Consider the following 17353-nt stretch of genomic DNA (forward strand, 5'->3'; position numbering starts at 1 on the left):
CCACGGAAATACTTGGGTGATTGTCACACTAGAAAATAATAGAGTTCTCTGGGGTGGGGGCTTGGTGCTGAACATGCTACAGAGGGTGTCATCATTAACAATCTCACATGGCCTGTAGGGAGGGTGCTGGGACCTTCCTCAGTGACCACCTGACCCCCTTGGCCCCCCCAGTAAACACGGTATGGCACAGACAGAGGTGGAGGCAGGGCTTCTTAAAATCTCAGATGCTTCTTTATTTACCAAAGGTGCTGGCCCAGGGCTGGTTCTACCAGCCAGGCCAATGGAGGGCTGTGGGGGTCCCAGCTCAGTCTTCCAAGGGCAAGGCTGCATGGCCTTGCCATAGCAGGTGGGGGGCAGTGTTCCCTCCCGGGGCCCTGGCAGGTTCCTGCCCGGCGGCAGCCAGGGTGAGCAGTGGATGCCAGCACTGCCGTCTCAGGAAGGCACTTTCAGCTTCGGGGTCCCCAGGAAGAACTGTAGGGCGCGGTCGGCCAAGAGCGCCAGGCAGAAGTCCAGGAGCAGGACCTGAGCTATGACCAGCTTGAACTGTCAGGGCAGGAAGCGCAGTGAGCCGGGGAACTGCAGCTGGGGCCAGGTCACCTCCACAGGAGGGCCAGTGAGCCAGTGACCCACAGCTAGGCCCGAGCCTAGCCCCAGTGGCCTCAGGGCCACTCACCTCCACAGGGATGTCCACGAGGCCAAACTGGCTGTTGAAGTCGGGCGAGGAACCGAGGAGCAGGCCGACAATAGCGAGGAGTGACACCACAAGGCTCCACACCAGGGGCTTGTTCTCCGGAAGACTCTCCATGAAGGGCGGGCCCTGCGGGGATGGACAGCTGGCTGCGTGTGGTGGGTGCTGGGTGGGCAGACGGGACATGCAGGGGGCGGGGAGCCAGGCCTCACCTTGTAGTTGATGGCAAACGTGGCCATCTGCATGGCCATGGCCATGATGTACACGGTGCTGTTGACCAGGCTTGGCTCAAACTCCTTGTACAGGTCCACAAACTGCTCTTGCCTGCAGGGATGCGTGGGGGTCAGGGCTCCCTCTCCTCCTCACACACCCTCTATGGCTCCCTGCTGCCCTGGCACAGAGCCAGGCCCCTGCTTGGCTGACCACACTGGCCTGGCCTTGTGTCCCTCCCTGGCCCAGACGACCCACAGGCTCTCCCGTCAGTGTCTGGGCATTCATCCTCCTGCCATTCCTGACTGCAGGGGCATTACCTCTTCTGGGGTGGCACTCACTTCTCAGGGCTCCGGGCCTGGGCCTCCCTGTACAGGTAGACAAGGCTCAGGAAGTGCACGAAGAACTGCAACATCACGGTGAGGATCGTGTACAGGTTGAAGATGTTGGGTAGGGGACGCTCTCGGGAGAGGGTCTTGAGGGGCTGCAGTGGCAGGGATGAGAGGTCAGGGCCTGGCTCTCCCAGGGGGCTGCGCTACCCACTCAGCAGGCAGTAACCCCTGCCTCCTTGGAAGCCTCATGCAGAGCGCGGCCACCAAGCCCTGGTGGTCATGGGTCCACACCAGTCCCCAGATCCCTGCCCGCCTCTCGGCCCTCCCATCCCAGGGCCACTTTCCTGGCCTGGGCCCTGCTGTCTACGCTTTCCTTGGCAGCCACAAGGGTCTTAAAATCATGAAGCAGATCCCACTCTCCCTGTTCCAAACCCTCCCTGTTCCTGTTGCACCGGCGCAAACCAAAGCCTTCCCTGGAGCCCATGGGGCACTCATGGTCCAGGCAGCCCAGCACTTACCCTCTCTGGCCACCGGGGCCTCTCTGCCCTGGCGTGAGTGTCAGTGCCACGTGAGCCTCCCTGGCTGTCTTCCAGGCCATCCCCTAGAGCCCACGACCCACTGAAGGTTTTTACCCTTTTGAGTAATTGTACCCGTCTGTCCCCTCCTTGCCTATGGGGCTGTGTGTGGCCCACTCGAGACCTCTGCCCACGGACAGTGTGGGACCTCAAGCTGTGCACCTCGGAAGGATCCGGGAGCCTTGGTCTGCACTGTACTGCTGGCACTGCCTGTGCCATCCCGGGCACGGCCCCCACCTCTAGGCCCTGGACCCCTGTCTGTAACTTGGGGATGACAGTTCCCAGGCCTGTAGCAGCCCGGCCTGGCTGGCCCACACATCCCTGGCCTCCCAGCACCCGTGGCCCACCTTGGAACGGGAGATGAAGAGGAAGCAGCCGGCCAGCAGCAGCCCCTGCAAGGTAGCCTGGAAGTCGCTGAACTTGACTCCCTCCAGGTAGAGGACGCTCTGGCTGTAGGCCAGGATGAGGGCGTTGAGCGCTAGGATCTTGAACATCTGCAGTGTGGTCACCAGTGTGCAGCGGCCTTGCTTGATCACGTGGCAGACTGCGGGGTGGGAGGAGGCGAGTGTGGGTGTAGGGTGCCAGGCAGGGCGGGCGGGGGGTCGGGGGGCGGGTGGAACTCACTGCACTGGATGGACGAGAGCTTGGAGGTAAAGGGCGCGGCGATGCTGGCGTCCCCCAGCTTCACGATGGGCGTGCTCTCGTCCTCGAGATCGCGAAGCACCTGGCTCAGACGGTCCTGTGGGGGTGGGGGGCGGTGAGCCCTGGCCAAGACGGGGGCACCGATGGCTGCCCTCTCGAGACTCACCTTCTGTGAGGCTGGCTGCTCCTCAGGGGGCGGGAGCCCCAACTTCTTGGCTGTCCTGGAGGTGGCCCTGATGCCACTGTTGTTCAGGGTTGGGCTGTCCCGGGGCCGCCGTCGCCGCTCAACAACCCGCTCAGGGGCATTGGCCAGGAGCGCCACACCTGGTGGGTGGGGGGCGTCAGGACCAGGAGCAGGCTCCACGCAGGGTGCACCAAGCTCTGCAGCTTGTTCTCGTGCAGAACTGTCCCCAGACCTCCCAAGGAGACCCCGGAGAGCATCCATTCTGCTTTCCAAACTACTTGACAAAACAAACCAACGAACCCCCCATGCAAATCAAATAAGAAACACACTGATACTTAGATGGGTCAAAACTAAAATGGTTTCCAAAGAAATGGACTGCCAAGGAACATAATTCTAGAAGGTAAATCGTACTTTATAAACGCTTGACTAGATGAAGCAGATAAGTATTGGAAAAGCACAAAATCCACATTAGGTTGATCTTTGAAGTTCAGTTGAACACCTGTGTCTTCTTGGCAACAGCCCTGAGGCCGTGACCCCGTGGCAAGTGCTTCAGCTCCTGGTTTTTGGAGTCACCTTCTCCACTTGTGCCCCCTCTCCCCGGCCTGTGGCCTCCACCTCCATTCCTGGGACGCTCACGTCCCTTCCTGCCCTCGAAGCCCCTGGGACCCCCTGCCCTTGCCGGCCCTTCCCTCCCCTGTGCTACTTGCTGCCTCACAGGAATGAATGCCCTGGGACTGTCCCTGTACAGGGAGAGCTGGGTCTGTCTCTCTGGCTCAGTGACGTGTCCCTTAACACCAGGTCTGAGGAGGAAGCAGCCACCCCAGGCCACAGGGCTCACCCACGTCAGCGTGCTTCAGGGCACCCACGTCGTTGGTGCCGTCCCCACACATGAGGGTCACGTAGCCCAGCTCCTTCAGGCTGGTGATGACGAACTCCTGCACGGGCAGAGACGGGCTGAGCAGGGCCTGTGTGCCTGGACCCTGTGCCCCTCCCCCCAGGTCCCTGCAGGCACCTTCTGCTTGGGGGCCACTCGGGCGAACACCTGCACGTGGGGGATGAGGCGGAGCAGCTGCTGGGGGTCGGCCGCCTGCAGGTGGGCCAGGCCATCGCCTGTGAGGCACAGCGCGTGCTCCAGGGCCAGCGCCTTCGGGGAGCCCTGGGCCAGGGGCAGGACGATACTGCCGTCGATGGAGCGCCACTCGCACGGTCGGCCTGTGGGGCAGGCACGCAGGGTCAGGGACGGGGGCTCAGCTGCCCAGGCTTGGAGTCCCCCACACTTGGACTGGAGCACTGGCTGGTTTCTCCTCTCTGGAGGCCCCACATCCGCACCCGTCCCAACTGCTGCCCAGATGACAACCCACGTACACCGACCTGAGCCCTACCAGGCACCCAGCCCTGCTCTGGACATTCCACAGAGAACATCCGAAGAACCCTTAGGTGCGGGTGGGGAAACCGAGAACCCAGGCAGCCCAATCTCGGCTAGGCCGCTTCCCTACCTCATGCATGGTCCCCGACGCCAGCTCATCACCTAATGAATCTCTGCCCCTATGGCCCATCTGAAATCCCGCTTTCCGGAGGAGGCCAGGCTCCCTGTACACTCTGACAGGGCTCCCAAGTCATCCACTTCCTCTTTCTCGCTGGCTGGGCTGGCTCAGACGCCCACCCTACAACTGGACCGCTCACCCTGGACTGTCTTGAGTGGGAGGGAAACCGATCTCCACCTGGCTTTTGTTGTGGCTGTTTTGTTAGAGGAGCTTTGTTTGTCAATCAATAGTCCTCGCCGTCCCCTCCGGGCTAACTGCCCACAATCCCTGGGCCCTGGAAGGGCCCAGTACCTGGGGCTAGGACAGAGGGAGACCTAGGACCAACAGTGCAGAAGAGTGGGGACTGAGTACTCTGAGAGTTGGTTGGGAAATTCCAGAAGCTGCTTGGCCTGACCCTACCCAGCAGCACCTTCCTTCCTGCCTGGCCCTGTGACAACCTTGCTTAATGTGATTTCCCCTTAGGACCCTCTGTTGCCTCCACCCAGGCCATGCACCAGGGGGATCCAACAGACGCCATGCCCATATCCAGGAGGTGCTAGGGCTGGACTTGCCCTTCTATTAGTTTGACACCAGGGCGCTGCTTAAAGGGTCACTCAGGAGAGCTTAGGAGATGCTATGAGTTCTGGAGTCAGACCTTCTGGGTTCCAATCCTTAGCCACGGTGACATCGAGTGACCTGGGCAAGTGTGTCCACTCCTGAGCCTCTGTTCCCTTGTCTACAAAGCAGGAGCCCCACCAGCTGACTCAGTTGGCTTCCTCCTCTGTGCCAGGAAGGCAAGCTGTCCCATGTGGGGCAGGACAGTGGGGAGGGACCAGCAGTAACGTGCGTGGAGCCTGGGGTCTGGCCACACTGAGCACTCAGCGTGTGGGCTGCCTGCTGGACCCAAGGTGGGCGTAAGGACGAGGCCAGAGTAGCATCTGCCCGTGAGCACTCAGGAAACCTGATCTGGTGTGACCACCACCGCCTTGTTACTGTAAATAAACACCTAAATGCCCCAGATGCCAGAACCAATGACCACCGACATGCTGCTTGAGGTGCCCAATAGGCCAGGGCTGTGATCAGCGGTGCCACCATGGTGACAGGTACTTGAGGATACCATGCTGCTCACTCAGGCCTGGTACACTGGCGGGCTGCTGGGATGGGAGCTGTTCTTGGACTCAGGGTCCCCTGACCCCCTACTCTGGCTGTGCCGGGGCCTCACCTTTCTCCGAGGGAGGCTGCAGGATCAGCGTGTGGGCCTTGTCGATGAAGTGTAGCTCCTGGGCCACGTGGCAGGCAGTGAGAGGGTTGTCTCCTGTGATCATGACCACCTGGGGGAGGGAGGGGCAGAGAGGTTCATCAGGGCGGGCAGAAATCCAGCCTGAGACCTGCTGCCAAGTCCCTAAGGCAGCCCAGGGCGGAGGTCCCGGCCCTCCAATGGAGACCCTGAACGGACTTCCAAGGACCATAATCCACTCCCACCCAGGGTGTTTTGCACAAAAAACACATGTCTGTGTGTCCTTCTGAGAACACCCATAGCTTTTATTTGCAATGCAGATGAAGAGCCAGCCCCTGGTGTGGACCCTCTTGGCTTGGTATCTGCTACCGGGGGAACATTTCAGAAATGAGGAGGAGGTGAGAAGGGCTGAGACAGGCGAGTCCCAAAGAGTCCTCGGGCCAGGACCAGCTATAATCTCGCTGGGCCAAAATCTGCAGTCTACTCGCTGTAAAGACCTGAGTGCCCACCCCCCCATTGCCTGCCCCGGTGTGAGACTAGAATTGTCACATTCCTGCCTCTGCTTGACTTCTCCTCTGCAGGTGGAGCCCAGCCCTGTCCATACCCGGTGGGACGCGTTCTGGATCTCCCTGATCACGGCTTTGGAGTCGGCCTTGAGTGGACAGGAGACCACGATGAAGCCGACGAACTTGAGGCCGCACTCCAGGGCCTCGCGCTTGACCTCCCGGGCCTGTGGGGAGACACAGGTGCCCTCATCATTTGTCCCTCCAGCCGCTCCCTCTCTGCATTTCCTGAGCTCTGACCACATGCTGGGAGCCAGGGGGACACTTGCTCAGCAAGCACAGCCTCCTGTGACGGTGCTGAGTACCGGGGAGATGAGTGAAGCTCCTGTCCTTGCAGGAGGGACATGCTAAGGTCAGGAGGAGAGAGGTGCTAGGCACCCTTGAGGGATGGGGTTTGGCAGCGGCTGGGTGGCCTGGGCCCCCCACTATACCTTTACCTCCTAGCTGTGGACGTGGGCACATCATGGAGCCCCCCGTGGCTCAGCTTCCATGTCAATAAAGTTGGGACTCTCCAAATAATGGGGTTTGGCCATGTCCCTGACGTACCCTCCACCACATGCCAGAGACTAGGCAAGAACACTCCTGCCTGCAGGGAGCTCACATTCTACCCGAGGACAAATGTGACAAAGAAAGTCATAGAGGGCCGGGCGTGGTGGCTCACGCCTGTAATCCTAGCACTCTGGGAGGCCGAGGTGGGCGGATCGTTTGAGCTCAGGAGTTCGAGACCAGCCTGAGCAAGAGCGAGACCCCATCTCTACTAAAAATAGAAAGAAATTATATGGACAGCTAAAAATATATATAGAAAAAATTAGCCGGGCATGATGGCGCATGCCTGTAGTCCCAGCTACTCGGGAGGCTGAGACAGGAGGATCGCTTGAGCTCAGGAGTTTGAGGTTGCTGTGAGCTAGGCTGACGCCACGGCACTCACTCTAGCCTGGGCAACAGAGTGAGACTCTGTCTCAAAAAAAAAAAAAAAAAGAAAAAAAAGAAAGTCATAGAAATCAGAGGGCTGGGAGCCACGGGGGAGATGAAGGTGGGGGCAGGGCAGACAGGATCAGGGGATGGAATCGGGTGAGGGGTGGGCAGGGCGGGAAGGCCTCGGAGATGGCGGCTCTGAAGGGGGTGAGGGCCTGTGCCACTCGGGAGAAGGGGCTCCAGGTGCAGGAATGAGGCAGCCGAGAGCCTAGGCCTGGCCTCTGCACACAGCACTGCGACCTGACCTTAGGCTCTGGAGGGATCCCGCAGCTGCAGGGTGCAGACTGAAAACGGAGCAGGCAGAAGCCGGTAACCGGGCAGATGTGTTGGCAGTGGGGGCCGGAGGGCGGATTTGTGGATGATGGACACGGGGTGAGGGAGCTGAGGGTGCCAAGCCCTTGCAGTCACCACGTGGTTCGGCAGGGAAGGAGCAAGGTGTGTGGGACACCCCAGGGTGGGAGCAGGCGAGGTCTGGGTGTGCTCTGCATGACGTGGCCGCGGGAGCCAGGACAGGATGGGCCCCCACAGTGGGGGACTGAGGACTGAGTGCCACTTGGGGCCTCCGAAGGAAGAGGTGGAGGACAAAACTGCACCCATGGTACCCACTCACCATGGAGCTGTAGGGGACAGGTGGTGGACTCCAGGGAGGAGCTGACGGCCAGGCACATGGTGAGGGTGGCTGGGGGCAGCCCGGGTCCTTACCTGCTGGTGGGTGAGGTGCCCCAGCTCCTTGTACCCCAGCGCCAGGACGCGGGCTCCTTCCCGGGAGATCTCGGTGTGGATGTGGTGGTAGTCAGGTGGGCACTGGGCGAACTGCAGGGAACGCAGGGGGATGTCACCGACCGCCCCACGCCTCCTCCCCACTGCCCCAGGCCTCGGCTGGCTCACCATGGAGTGCAGGGTTTCGGGGGCCCCCTTCACGGCTGCGATGTAGCAGAGGTCAGTGGAGCCCAGCTTCTCGTATGAGGCAAGCACAGACATCCGCTTCAGGGCACTGGCAAAATGAAAGCGCTGGTGAATTTTCAGCCCCTGAGTTTTAATACTTCGGGGGAATACTTTCTCATCTGGAAACAAATAAGTACGAGTCCTGAGGGACTTCGCTCCAAAGAGGCAGCCAAGCCCCCATCTCTTCCCCCGGCCTCCCTACCTCCCTCCTGCCTCTCCCAGGGCCTGCTTGGGGGGCTCTGGGCTAGAGAGGGGGTCAGAGCTGGGGGACGTGTGGTCAGGGGACCCTAGCACTATGGCTTCAGCCAGGGAAGGCCAGATTCCAACCCAGGGGGATGCCCAAGGACGTGGCCTGCCCTGGCTCTGAAGTGAGCCTGTGCCCACCCGTCTGGGGCAATGCCAGAGTCGTGGGCCTGCCTGTTCCCCAGGTGTCTGAGGGGGGCGGCCTGCCTGCCCGGGCCGTGAGAGCTGGCGGCTTGCCCTTGCTGGGCCTGAGGCTCCGGCCCTCACCTTTGGTCAGTGTCCAGTCCACAGCGGTCAGCATGGCCTTCTCGAGGGGGTCACCCACGAGGGTGCCGTCATCCAGCTGCATGAGGGAGTGGCATGTGGCAAGGGCTCGGTGTGTTTCTACTGGGATGCTGGACACGGGGGTCATCTCTTTCCCATCTCTGCAAGGACAGGGAAACCGTTGGTTACAGGGCGGAGGCAGAAGGGTGGAGCTGCACCTCTCCCAGAGGAGGGACCCGCGTGGAGCACTCGCCTTGTGTCGGTCACTGGGGGTGTCAGGCTGGGTCTTTGTGAGACCCCTACCTGCCTCACAGATGCCCCCGAAGTCAGGCATCACGTGTGTGGGTCACACGGCCAGTGTGGGATGGAGGCTGGCTGGCTGCTCTAGGCCCGAACTGAGCCTCCATGCCACCACCACCTCTCACCCTGGGGACTTTAAGGAAGCCCTGGGAGACAGACCTCCTGAGGCAGGCCCTCACTGCAGGGGCTTGGGGTGTCCCTAGACCTCCCAGAAGCCCCCTGCTGAGCAGCCCCTAAGCCCAGGGCCCCTGACACTCACCTCAGCCCAGCCACACCGCGTACCACCAAGCTGTCACTGGTCAAGGTTCCCGTCTTGTCAAAGCAGCACACCTCAACCTTCCCAGCAAAGGGGATGCGGAAGGGCTCTGTACAGTACATGTCTGGGGACAGGAGCTGGCGTCAGGGGTCCTGCCAGGCCCCGGCCCACTCAGTGCCCAGCCACACCCGGCACACTCACAGAGCTTGGCCAGGGCGATGAGGGAGGTGTTGACGGCCAGGGACAGCTCGATGGGCAGCTCAGGGGGCACGACCGAGGTGAGGATGAGGGTGCACTCCAGAAACAGCTTGTAGCGGTTCCGGCTGGGGTCCCTGGTGCCTGCAGAGACAGGGCCTGCCAGCCTGGGGCCTCAGAGGCGGGGCTACAGGGGCCAGTCGGGGCCGTGGCGCTTAGCTTACCTTCAATCCACACGTAGGCGGCGGCAGCGATGGCAAACACCAGGAGGAAAAGGATGAAGATGAAGGTCTCCAGGTTGTTTGCAGTCACTCGCTTGACCCCAAAGAGGATTGTGCGCAGCAGCTTGCCCTGGAGGGACAGAGGACAGCCTTTCTGCCATCCGGGCTCCCACCAGAACCTGAGGCCTGGGAAAGCAGGCCTGGTCTTGGGCTGGCCTCTGCACCCTGGCCCCGGCCCAGACACTTGCCGCCAGCTCGAGCCTGTGGGCTGGATGTTCTGGGGTCTGAAAGGGTGATGGCTTGAATGTCCCCCAGTCACCCTGGGGCCCAACGTCCCCAGATCCAGGGAAGGCCCCACACCTGGGACGTGTTGAATCCGGTCCGCAGGACATAGGCCACACACCCGTTGTCGACCGCTGGGGAGACAAGCAGAGCCACTGTCATTCCTGCCTCCTGGTCCTGACTCCCTCATGACCAAGCAGATGTGGGAGGAGGGGGTGGAAGCCAGGACACCCCAGACACCCACGAGGCACCTACGCTTCAGCCCTGCGGTGGCTTTCTGTGGGGGGATGTGCTGCACCACCTTAGTGCCCCCAAAGATGACGTGAAGCCGGGAGTCAGCCTGGAGGTCCAGCACCCGGTCTGGGCTGAGGTCTTCGATTGGCTCCTGGGGAGGAAGGTCGTGACCCTGGATGGCCGGGGCCACTCTGCCTCCTTCTCCAGCCCTGGAGAGCTGGCCCTGCGGCTGGGATGAGCCAGCCTGACCTCATGGGGCTCCCTGCCCGACCCGGCACATCCCACCCAGGTCCCAGGCCCCACCCTCACCGGGGCGGCATCCCGTCTCCTCTTGCAGTTCCCACTCCCTGTGACCCCACCACACCCGCCTCTCCCAGGACTCACCCCCTTCTCTCAGTCCACCTTGCCCTGACACCCCCGGGCACCCACAGATACCCTGGCTGCCCTTGGCTTCTCTCACCTCCTTCCTTCCCACCACCTCCCAGCTCCTCCTGTCCACGGCACTCACCCGAGTCCACCTGCCTCCACCATCTACACCTGGGTGGGATCCTGGCCCAGCCACTGGCCCGCCCTCTCCGGGCCTGTTTCCTCCTGAGTAGCTTGAGGACCCCCCACCTCCTGCCACCCACCTTCATCTGCGGCACCGACTCCCCGGTGAGCATGGCCTCATCCACGATGCAGCGGCCCCGCAGCAGCAGCACGTCGCAGGGCACCAGGTTCTCCTGCGGGGAGCGGCCTGCGGGGCGGGGCAGGGCAGGAGGGTTGGCCAGAGGCCCGGAGGCAGGGCTCCCACCTGGATGGAGTGCAACTGGGCCTCACCGATGGAGACGATGTCCCCGGGAACAATCTCGTCGCTGGCGATGGGCCTCCACTTGCGGCTTCGGTAGACCTGGGCGGTGAGGGGCGGCAATGTCACCGTGGAAGACGTGCCTGCGCTGTGCCCACCCCCAGACTGGGCAGGACTCTCCCCGCCACGCGCACCTGGATCATGTGTGGCTTGTTGCCCATCTTCCGGATCTCCGACATGTTCCGCATCTGCTGCTGCACCAGGGAGGCCTCAAACGCCACCAGCATGGACAGCGTGAAGACGCTGTAGTACCAGTACTCGTCCAGGCACCAGAGTCCCACACAGAACACCTGTGGGACATCAGCCTGTCTGTCCCCACCCGACCCGTCCTGTCCCCTGTGAGCCTCTTCTGCCCACAGGCTCTGACGCACGAGGACAGGGACAGGTTTTGGGGGTTTGGAAGTGGCAGACAAGTTTGCCCCGGCTGTGAAAGCCCCGAGAAGGAAACGAGAATGGCCAGAGCTGCCGCTTTACCTGAAACACGAAGAACGGGGCTGTGGCTCTCTCCTTGAAAAGCTCCGAGAAGTCGGGCACCACCATCTCGGCCCTGCAAGCGACCAGACCCCACATCCTGTTCCTGGTGCAAGGCTTCTCGGGGGTGGAGGCCCCACCCTGACAGCTCTGCTCGGGGCATGGCAGGCCTCCCCGGAAACCGAGGGGCCGTGGGTGGGTGTTGGGAACCTGGGCAAGCCTTCAGGCTCCTCCTCATCCGGGCCTCACCTGGGGCAGACATGCTGCCCGCCCACAGCCCTCTGCTCTGCAGGAGCCCAAGGAAGCTTCTCAGTCTACCAACAGGCTCTTCTGGCAGTTGCGGGGCTGGTGTGAGACAAGAACCCCGTCATTTGCTTGGGTGACATGACAAGTGCAAAAGGAGTGCCTGACTGAAGTCACACAGAGGAGGCCTGGGCAGCTGGACACTGGCTGCAAATTCCCCCAGGGGCCCAAAAGATGGCGCCTGAGCCCCACCCCCACTGAAGCTGGGAATTCCTAAAAACTGCTGGAATAGAAGCCCTAGAATGCAAGGGGCTGGGCCCAAGGGGGTGTTCTGCTGACCAGGGGCCAGCCAAGTCAACCACGGTCGTCCCCATCCTGCCCTGTAACTGGATGGACATCCCAGGCCCGGGATGTGAGAAATGTGAAGAATGACCCTACTGTTATGAAAACAAACAGTGACAACAGGGCCCCCTCCTGTATCTTGGTGGGTGCCTTTGCATGAGCAGGAAGAATGGTGTGAAAGAGAACGTTGCTGTCCTAGGCCATTGATGTGGCCAACCTCAGGGAGGGGAGATGGTAAGTATTTCTTATAAATCTTCCTATTAGATCGATAGTTGTGGTAAACACATTTGTAATCTACTGAAAAGCAATTAAGTGAGGAAGAAGCCCCTAGGAGCTCTGTGGGTTTCCAGGTTGAGGACCATTGCTGTGGCGGCCAGGATGGAGGCTCTGAAGCTAACCCACAGCATCTGGAGCCTAGCTCTGCCCCTCCCAGCCGCGCCAGCACTCGTGGTTTTGGTAAAGATTAAAGGAGAAAGCACGTGGGCTGGCAGGGGTCCTGGGCCTGTTTTTTCCGCCTGGTGCTGGGTTGACGTCTTGGGGGGGGGAACACCTTGGTGATGCTGATTATATTTTTAACTTTTCCAGTTTCAGCCAGAGACTCAAAACCAAAGGCAGCATCGGCCATTCTACCCAGTCCAAAAGAGAAGCTATCAGGATCACCAATGTCTTTATCACCATTACTGAAACGCTGACATATGTCTGAGCAGAACAGTGAGGACTGAAACCTAAGGAATTTAAGAAGAAGAGGGGAAGTGAAGTAACAAAAAACAAGGACCAACAGCCAACTGTTACTGGGAAGGGGCCACGGGCCAGCTCCCGCCAAGGTTGGCACACTCGGGGTTTCACGCCACAAGGCAAGGGCTCCAGGCCCTCTGGGGGTTCCTGCCAGCAGGCAGGTTTGGAGTAAACTAAACTAGAGCATGCTTCGCAAACAGCGCCACATTCACCTGGCATGTCTGACTAAAAAGGCAGATTCCTCTGTCTCCGCTTCCTGAATGGGAAGGGGCAGGAAGGCCAAAGGACCCAAAGGGAAGCCAGGAACTCACTTGTTGCTCCCAAATTTCTTCTCAGCTGCTCGGATCTCTGAGTCTTCCTGGAACCCTCTGTTGCCCTGATAGTACGAGAAGGCATTTCCCACCGGAAAGGCCACAGGGAGGAACTGCTTCTTCTCGAGGGCATCGTAGGAATACTTAATCTTCTGGAATTCAAAGGACAGCACCTCAAGCCCATCTTCGCCCTGAGGTAGAAGGCATGTGTGTGGCAGAGGCTCCTGACCTGGGTGTCAGTACCTGGAACTCCCACCCAAACTCCTGCTACAGGCAGCCTGGCATTCGGTCCCTACCTTGTCGCGGTACAGGGCCACAAGTTCGGTGGAGCCATTGTTGGGGGTTGGTACCACCTTCACAAAGGTCGCTTTGCTGGGGTCATACTCCTGCCAGAGGCAAAACATTGCTGTTGAGTTCTTCTCAGCCCATAGTTCGATGGCCCCACGGGGAGCTTTTGGGTGCAGAGGCCTCATGGGCATGTTCCAGAACATGCCACTGAATGCTGGCTCAGCCACTGCCCAGTCCATCCCAGGGACAAGGAACACCACCTCGCTGTGCCTCTGGTCCTGTATCATTTTTTTTTTTTTCTTTTCAGACAGAGTCTCACTCTGTTGCCTGGGCTAGAGTACATGGCATCAGCCTAGCTCACAGCAACCTCAAACTCCTTTCTTCAAGCGATCCTCCTGCCTCAGCCTCTCGAGTAGCTGGGACTACAGGCATGTGCCACCACACCTGGCTAATTTTTCTATTTTTAGTAGACACAGGGTCTCCCTCTTTCTCAGGCTGGTCTCATACTCCTGAGCTCAAGCAATCCTCCCACCTCAACCTCCCAGAGTGCTAGGAGTATAGGCATGAGCCATCACACCCGGCCCAGGTCCTGTATCTTCAAGCTGGGGTCACAGACAGCACCCAATGCCCAGGGCTCTGCTCTCCTGACTGTAACATGAACTCCAACAGGACGAATGCTACTAGGCACCCAGTCCACCCTCAATTTATGAGCCAAGCCCCTGTCACAGCCTATCTGGCCTCCTGCTCTGTTCCGTCTCCTCTCCCACCCTGCTCACTCCTCTCCCTGTGTCCTCAAGCAGAGGAGGCACATCCATGCCTTAGCTAAGGGCATGTGGTGTTTTCTCTGCCCTGAACACGCATTCGCATAGCTGGCTCCCTTGTCGCTTCAGGCCTTTGCTGAAACATCACCTCTTAGGAGCCCTTCCCTCGTTGCCCCATCTAAAGTTTCCTGGCAGAGTTCCCATCCTCATGCCGATATTATCTCTCTTTATCAACTGCTGACTGTGAGTTCTCTCTCCTAGTAACGCCATAAAGGCAGTGGGATTTGCCTGTTTTGTTCACTGCTGTTTCCCCAGCACCTAAGACACAGGAGACACTGAATGGAGCTCATTTAGTGCTCCCTCAATCCTAAACTGTATTCATCCTGCTGCATGGGTAGTGGGGAGCACAGCAGTGACCCTGAGAAATGAAGCGTCATCCCTTGGGGAGTTCATGGGCCAACAAACCAGGTGGAAAATAATGACAAATATACAGCCACAATCTCTGATAATGCCATGGAAGAAAAGTACAAGGCACTATACACCATGCTGGTCCTAGGCTTTGCAGATTATCATGTCTGCTTCTCACAATGGCACCAGGGAGGTAGGTGTTATGTTTCTCACTTTACAGAAGGGGGAAATTGAAACCCGGAGAGCAGAAGCAGCCCTGTTTGAGATCTCTGATGCAAACCCAGATCTGCCTCTCCTAACCACGGGGCTGCTTACCTCCTCCCAGTTCTCTATCCCTGGAGAGGAAGTTAACAGCTGTGCTGTTTAGCTGCAAGTCAAAGGCAGCTGGAAGTTTGGGGGAGGTCACACTCTCCCACACCACTCCCTTCCTTTATTTTGTCCCTCACTGAGGTCTTTCATTATACCAACTCAAAGCCACCAAGCTGAGTCCCTCCCCTGGGATAAGTCCTATTAGAGAGGAGAATGAGTTTACTCTCTAAGAGGAAGAATGAGGTTTCAATTTACGTTAGCAGCCAAAGAGGAAGGCTTCTGTCTCTTTCCCTCTTCCCGAGAAAGACACACACCTGGGATCAGAGGGGAGGCTCACTGGCAGTGTCATCTGAGGCAGGCCCAGAGGAAGGTGGTGCAATCACTGGATGTCAACTGCTGACCCAGGGCAGCTCATGGTCACTGCCTCCTATGGCGGTGCTCACTGACTCATTCAAAACTTTGGACTACAGGTCACAATCACTGCCTTACTTTTGCATCCTGAGCAGTTCTCACCATCACCATTCTCATCTTCCAAACAGACATATAAGGAGACTGCAAGCAGTTAAGTCAATTGCTCATAAGTAACTCCTGCTCCTCTTAAACACTGGGACCGATCACATACCATGCTTGTTTTGTTCATAGTTTGGAAGATCGCTGAGCACTGGCTAGTAGGACTTGAGTCTTTAGACCAAGTTTTATAGATGGGGGAAACCCACCCCACAGGTCTAGTCTTACACTTTGAACACCAAGGTAGGAGACAGATGAGAAGGAAGGTAGGACTGTTTCCAGGGAAACAACAGAGTATGGGAGCTAGCATTAAAAAGCGTTACCAAACAGCGAGGTATGCCGGGCCCTACTCTAAGCCTTTTATAGGTATTATCTTATTAAATCTAAATGACCACACCAGGGAGGAGTCCAGAGAAAGTAAATAACCCGCGCCAGGGTCACACTGCAAGTCAGCAGCGGGGTCAGGATGAAGACTGAGCCAAAGGATAGAGGGCGCCGCTGGAGACCCAGGCCCGGCAGACGGGAGGCCCGGTTGGAGATGGGACTGACAAGGCCGCAGCAGCGACCCGCACAACCGCGCCGGGGTCGGGCTCGTGCGCACACACTTACCGGGGTGCAGGTGAGCGCGCAGTAAGCGTGCACGGACCAATGTCCCGAAAGGACAGTGAGCGCGTGCGCGAGGCAGATGGTGGCGAGCACGAGTAGCGCGGCCTCGGGGATCTGCGCCCAGCTGCTGCCCCAGCCCCAGCAGCCGGCGGCCGCGGCACCTACCCAGGCCGGGTAGAGTAGCCCCGCGAAAGGCAGCACCGTGAGGCGCCGCAGCAGCGCCAGCCGCCGGTACGGCCAGACTGCGGCGACCAGTTCGTCGCCGCTCGCTATAAGCGCCGGCCCTGCGGCAAGGGGCGCGCACGGTTGCGACCCGGGTTTGGGCTGCCTCCCGGGCCGTAGCCCGAAAGGCCGGGCCCCGCAAGGCTCCGCGTTGCCGACAGCGCCCGCTGCCGCCGCCATCTTTCCCAGCGCCGAGCTCGCTTCCGGGCAGAGGCACGCCTCACTTCCGATGTTTTACTTCCGGTGAACCCTGAGCGCTGCCATGGGAGCCGGGCCTAGGAAGAGCCAGGGCAACAGTGCAGGTTGGCTCCTGAAGTGGCTACTCAAAGCGCCGCCATGACAGGCTGTGGCCGGAAGAAGAGGCCGGGCGTCCTCATAACAGATAGGGTCTGAAAGACCTCCGGTTGCCTGTCCGCGCTGCCACGCCGGACTGAGACCGGAAAAGACGGGACACGCAGGGCGAACTAGGCGCCACCATGACAACCTGAACCGGAAGAGGCGAGCCCTACTCCGTGATTACACGGGCACCAGCCAGTCGCGAGGGGCGGAACTTGGATGCTGAGGAGGCGGGGCCAATCAGAGAAACGCAGCATTTCGGGGGCGGAGCCTGTTGTGAGGGTGGGGCGGGGTCGGGGACTCGAGCCAGAAGAGCCGTAATGTAATGGGTAATAATTAGACAAAGTTATTACTTTAACATAGAAAAACGAAAAATTGATAGTTAACTTAAAATTATATATTCGTATTAGTCTGTATTGTTAAACTGTACTGTTGCAGAAATGCTGCTTGAACAAAACCACAACAGGACTACTTAACACTGCCGATTAGTGGTAATTTATAGCAGGATTAATTAAACAATGTGTGTGTGTGAGAAAAAACATTTTATAATGTTTCTTTCAGTCCTTTGATACAGTAATTTATTTAAACTCCTTTTAAAATTCTTTATTGGATATTTAAATTTTATAGGTTATTGTTATTTAAATTTTGTAGGTTATTTGTTGCATAATCTTGAGATACATAAAGGTAACATAAAGGTAAGACCTTGTAAAGGGAGAATGTGAATGCAATACGACTTAATAATCAGATACTAATATTTAACAAGATAACAGTCAATAAAAATAATGACTTTTTTCCTGTCCCATTATGTAATAGGATATGTTTACTCTTTCAGTTTTTTTTTTTGCAGCGCCCTTTTAAAAGGCAGTCTTTCAGTTTTCTTTTCCAGTAATACTTTGCAACCTGAATGCATTCAAACATGACATCATTTTCACTCACTTCTCGCATTTATGACGACGCCCCCAGTGCTCTGATTCTTGGTGTCCGTCCAAGGTGATGACATCAAGCTAAGCATCCTCTCAACCAAAGCCTTTGAGTGTGGATTTTGCTTACCAGTAACAACAGGTTTTTTGTTTTTTTTTTTTGACTCATAGGAATTGG

At 58.5% G+C, this 17353-nt stretch overlaps 1 protein-coding gene across 1 annotated transcript; it reads right to left on the minus strand.

Annotated features, from left to right (window-relative positions):
• Positions 1–212: 212 nt before the first annotated feature.
• ATP13A1 (ATPase 13A1) lies at positions 213–16372 on the minus strand. Its single transcript, XM_069477222.1, has 26 exons — positions 15701–16372; positions 13115–13204; positions 12819–13009; positions 11191–11263; positions 10851–11006; positions 10689–10758; positions 10499–10605; positions 9891–10020; positions 9714–9769; positions 9357–9483; positions 9139–9276; positions 8941–9061; positions 8385–8542; positions 7818–7993; positions 7632–7742; positions 5996–6121; positions 5377–5485; positions 3644–3843; positions 3470–3566; positions 2614–2771; positions 2430–2544; positions 2153–2349; positions 1240–1382; positions 901–1012; positions 674–817; positions 213–543 (listed from the first exon to the last, which is right to left on the minus strand). Exons 1-26 carry the CDS (start codon positions 16097–16099, stop codon positions 433–435), a joined length of 3615 nt encoding a protein of 1204 aa, XP_069333323.1. The 5' UTR covers positions 16100–16372; the 3' UTR covers positions 213–432.
• Between the last annotated feature and the right edge of the window lie 981 nt (positions 16373–17353).

Source organism: Eulemur rufifrons, chromosome 2 (genome assembly GCF_041146395.1).
Source record: "Eulemur rufifrons isolate Redbay chromosome 2, OSU_ERuf_1, whole genome shotgun sequence".
Classification (NCBI taxonomy): Eukaryota; Metazoa; Chordata; class Mammalia; order Primates; family Lemuridae; genus Eulemur; species Eulemur rufifrons.

Excerpts from the sequence above, each read along its gene's own strand:
- ATP13A1 (XM_069477222.1), bottom strand. The coding sequence starts at position 16,099 with ATGGCGGCGGCAGCGGGCGCTGTCGGCAACGCGGAGCCTTGCGGGGCC. Across the intron at positions 7,743-7,817 it reads CCGAAACCCTGCACTCCATG|TTCGCCCAGTGCCCACCTGA; the intron begins GTGAGCCAGCCG and ends CGTTCCCTGCAG. Across the intron at positions 5,486-5,995 it reads TCCAGAACGCGTCCCACCGG|GTGGTCATGATCACAGGAGA; the intron begins GTATGGACAGGG and ends TCCCTCCCCCAG.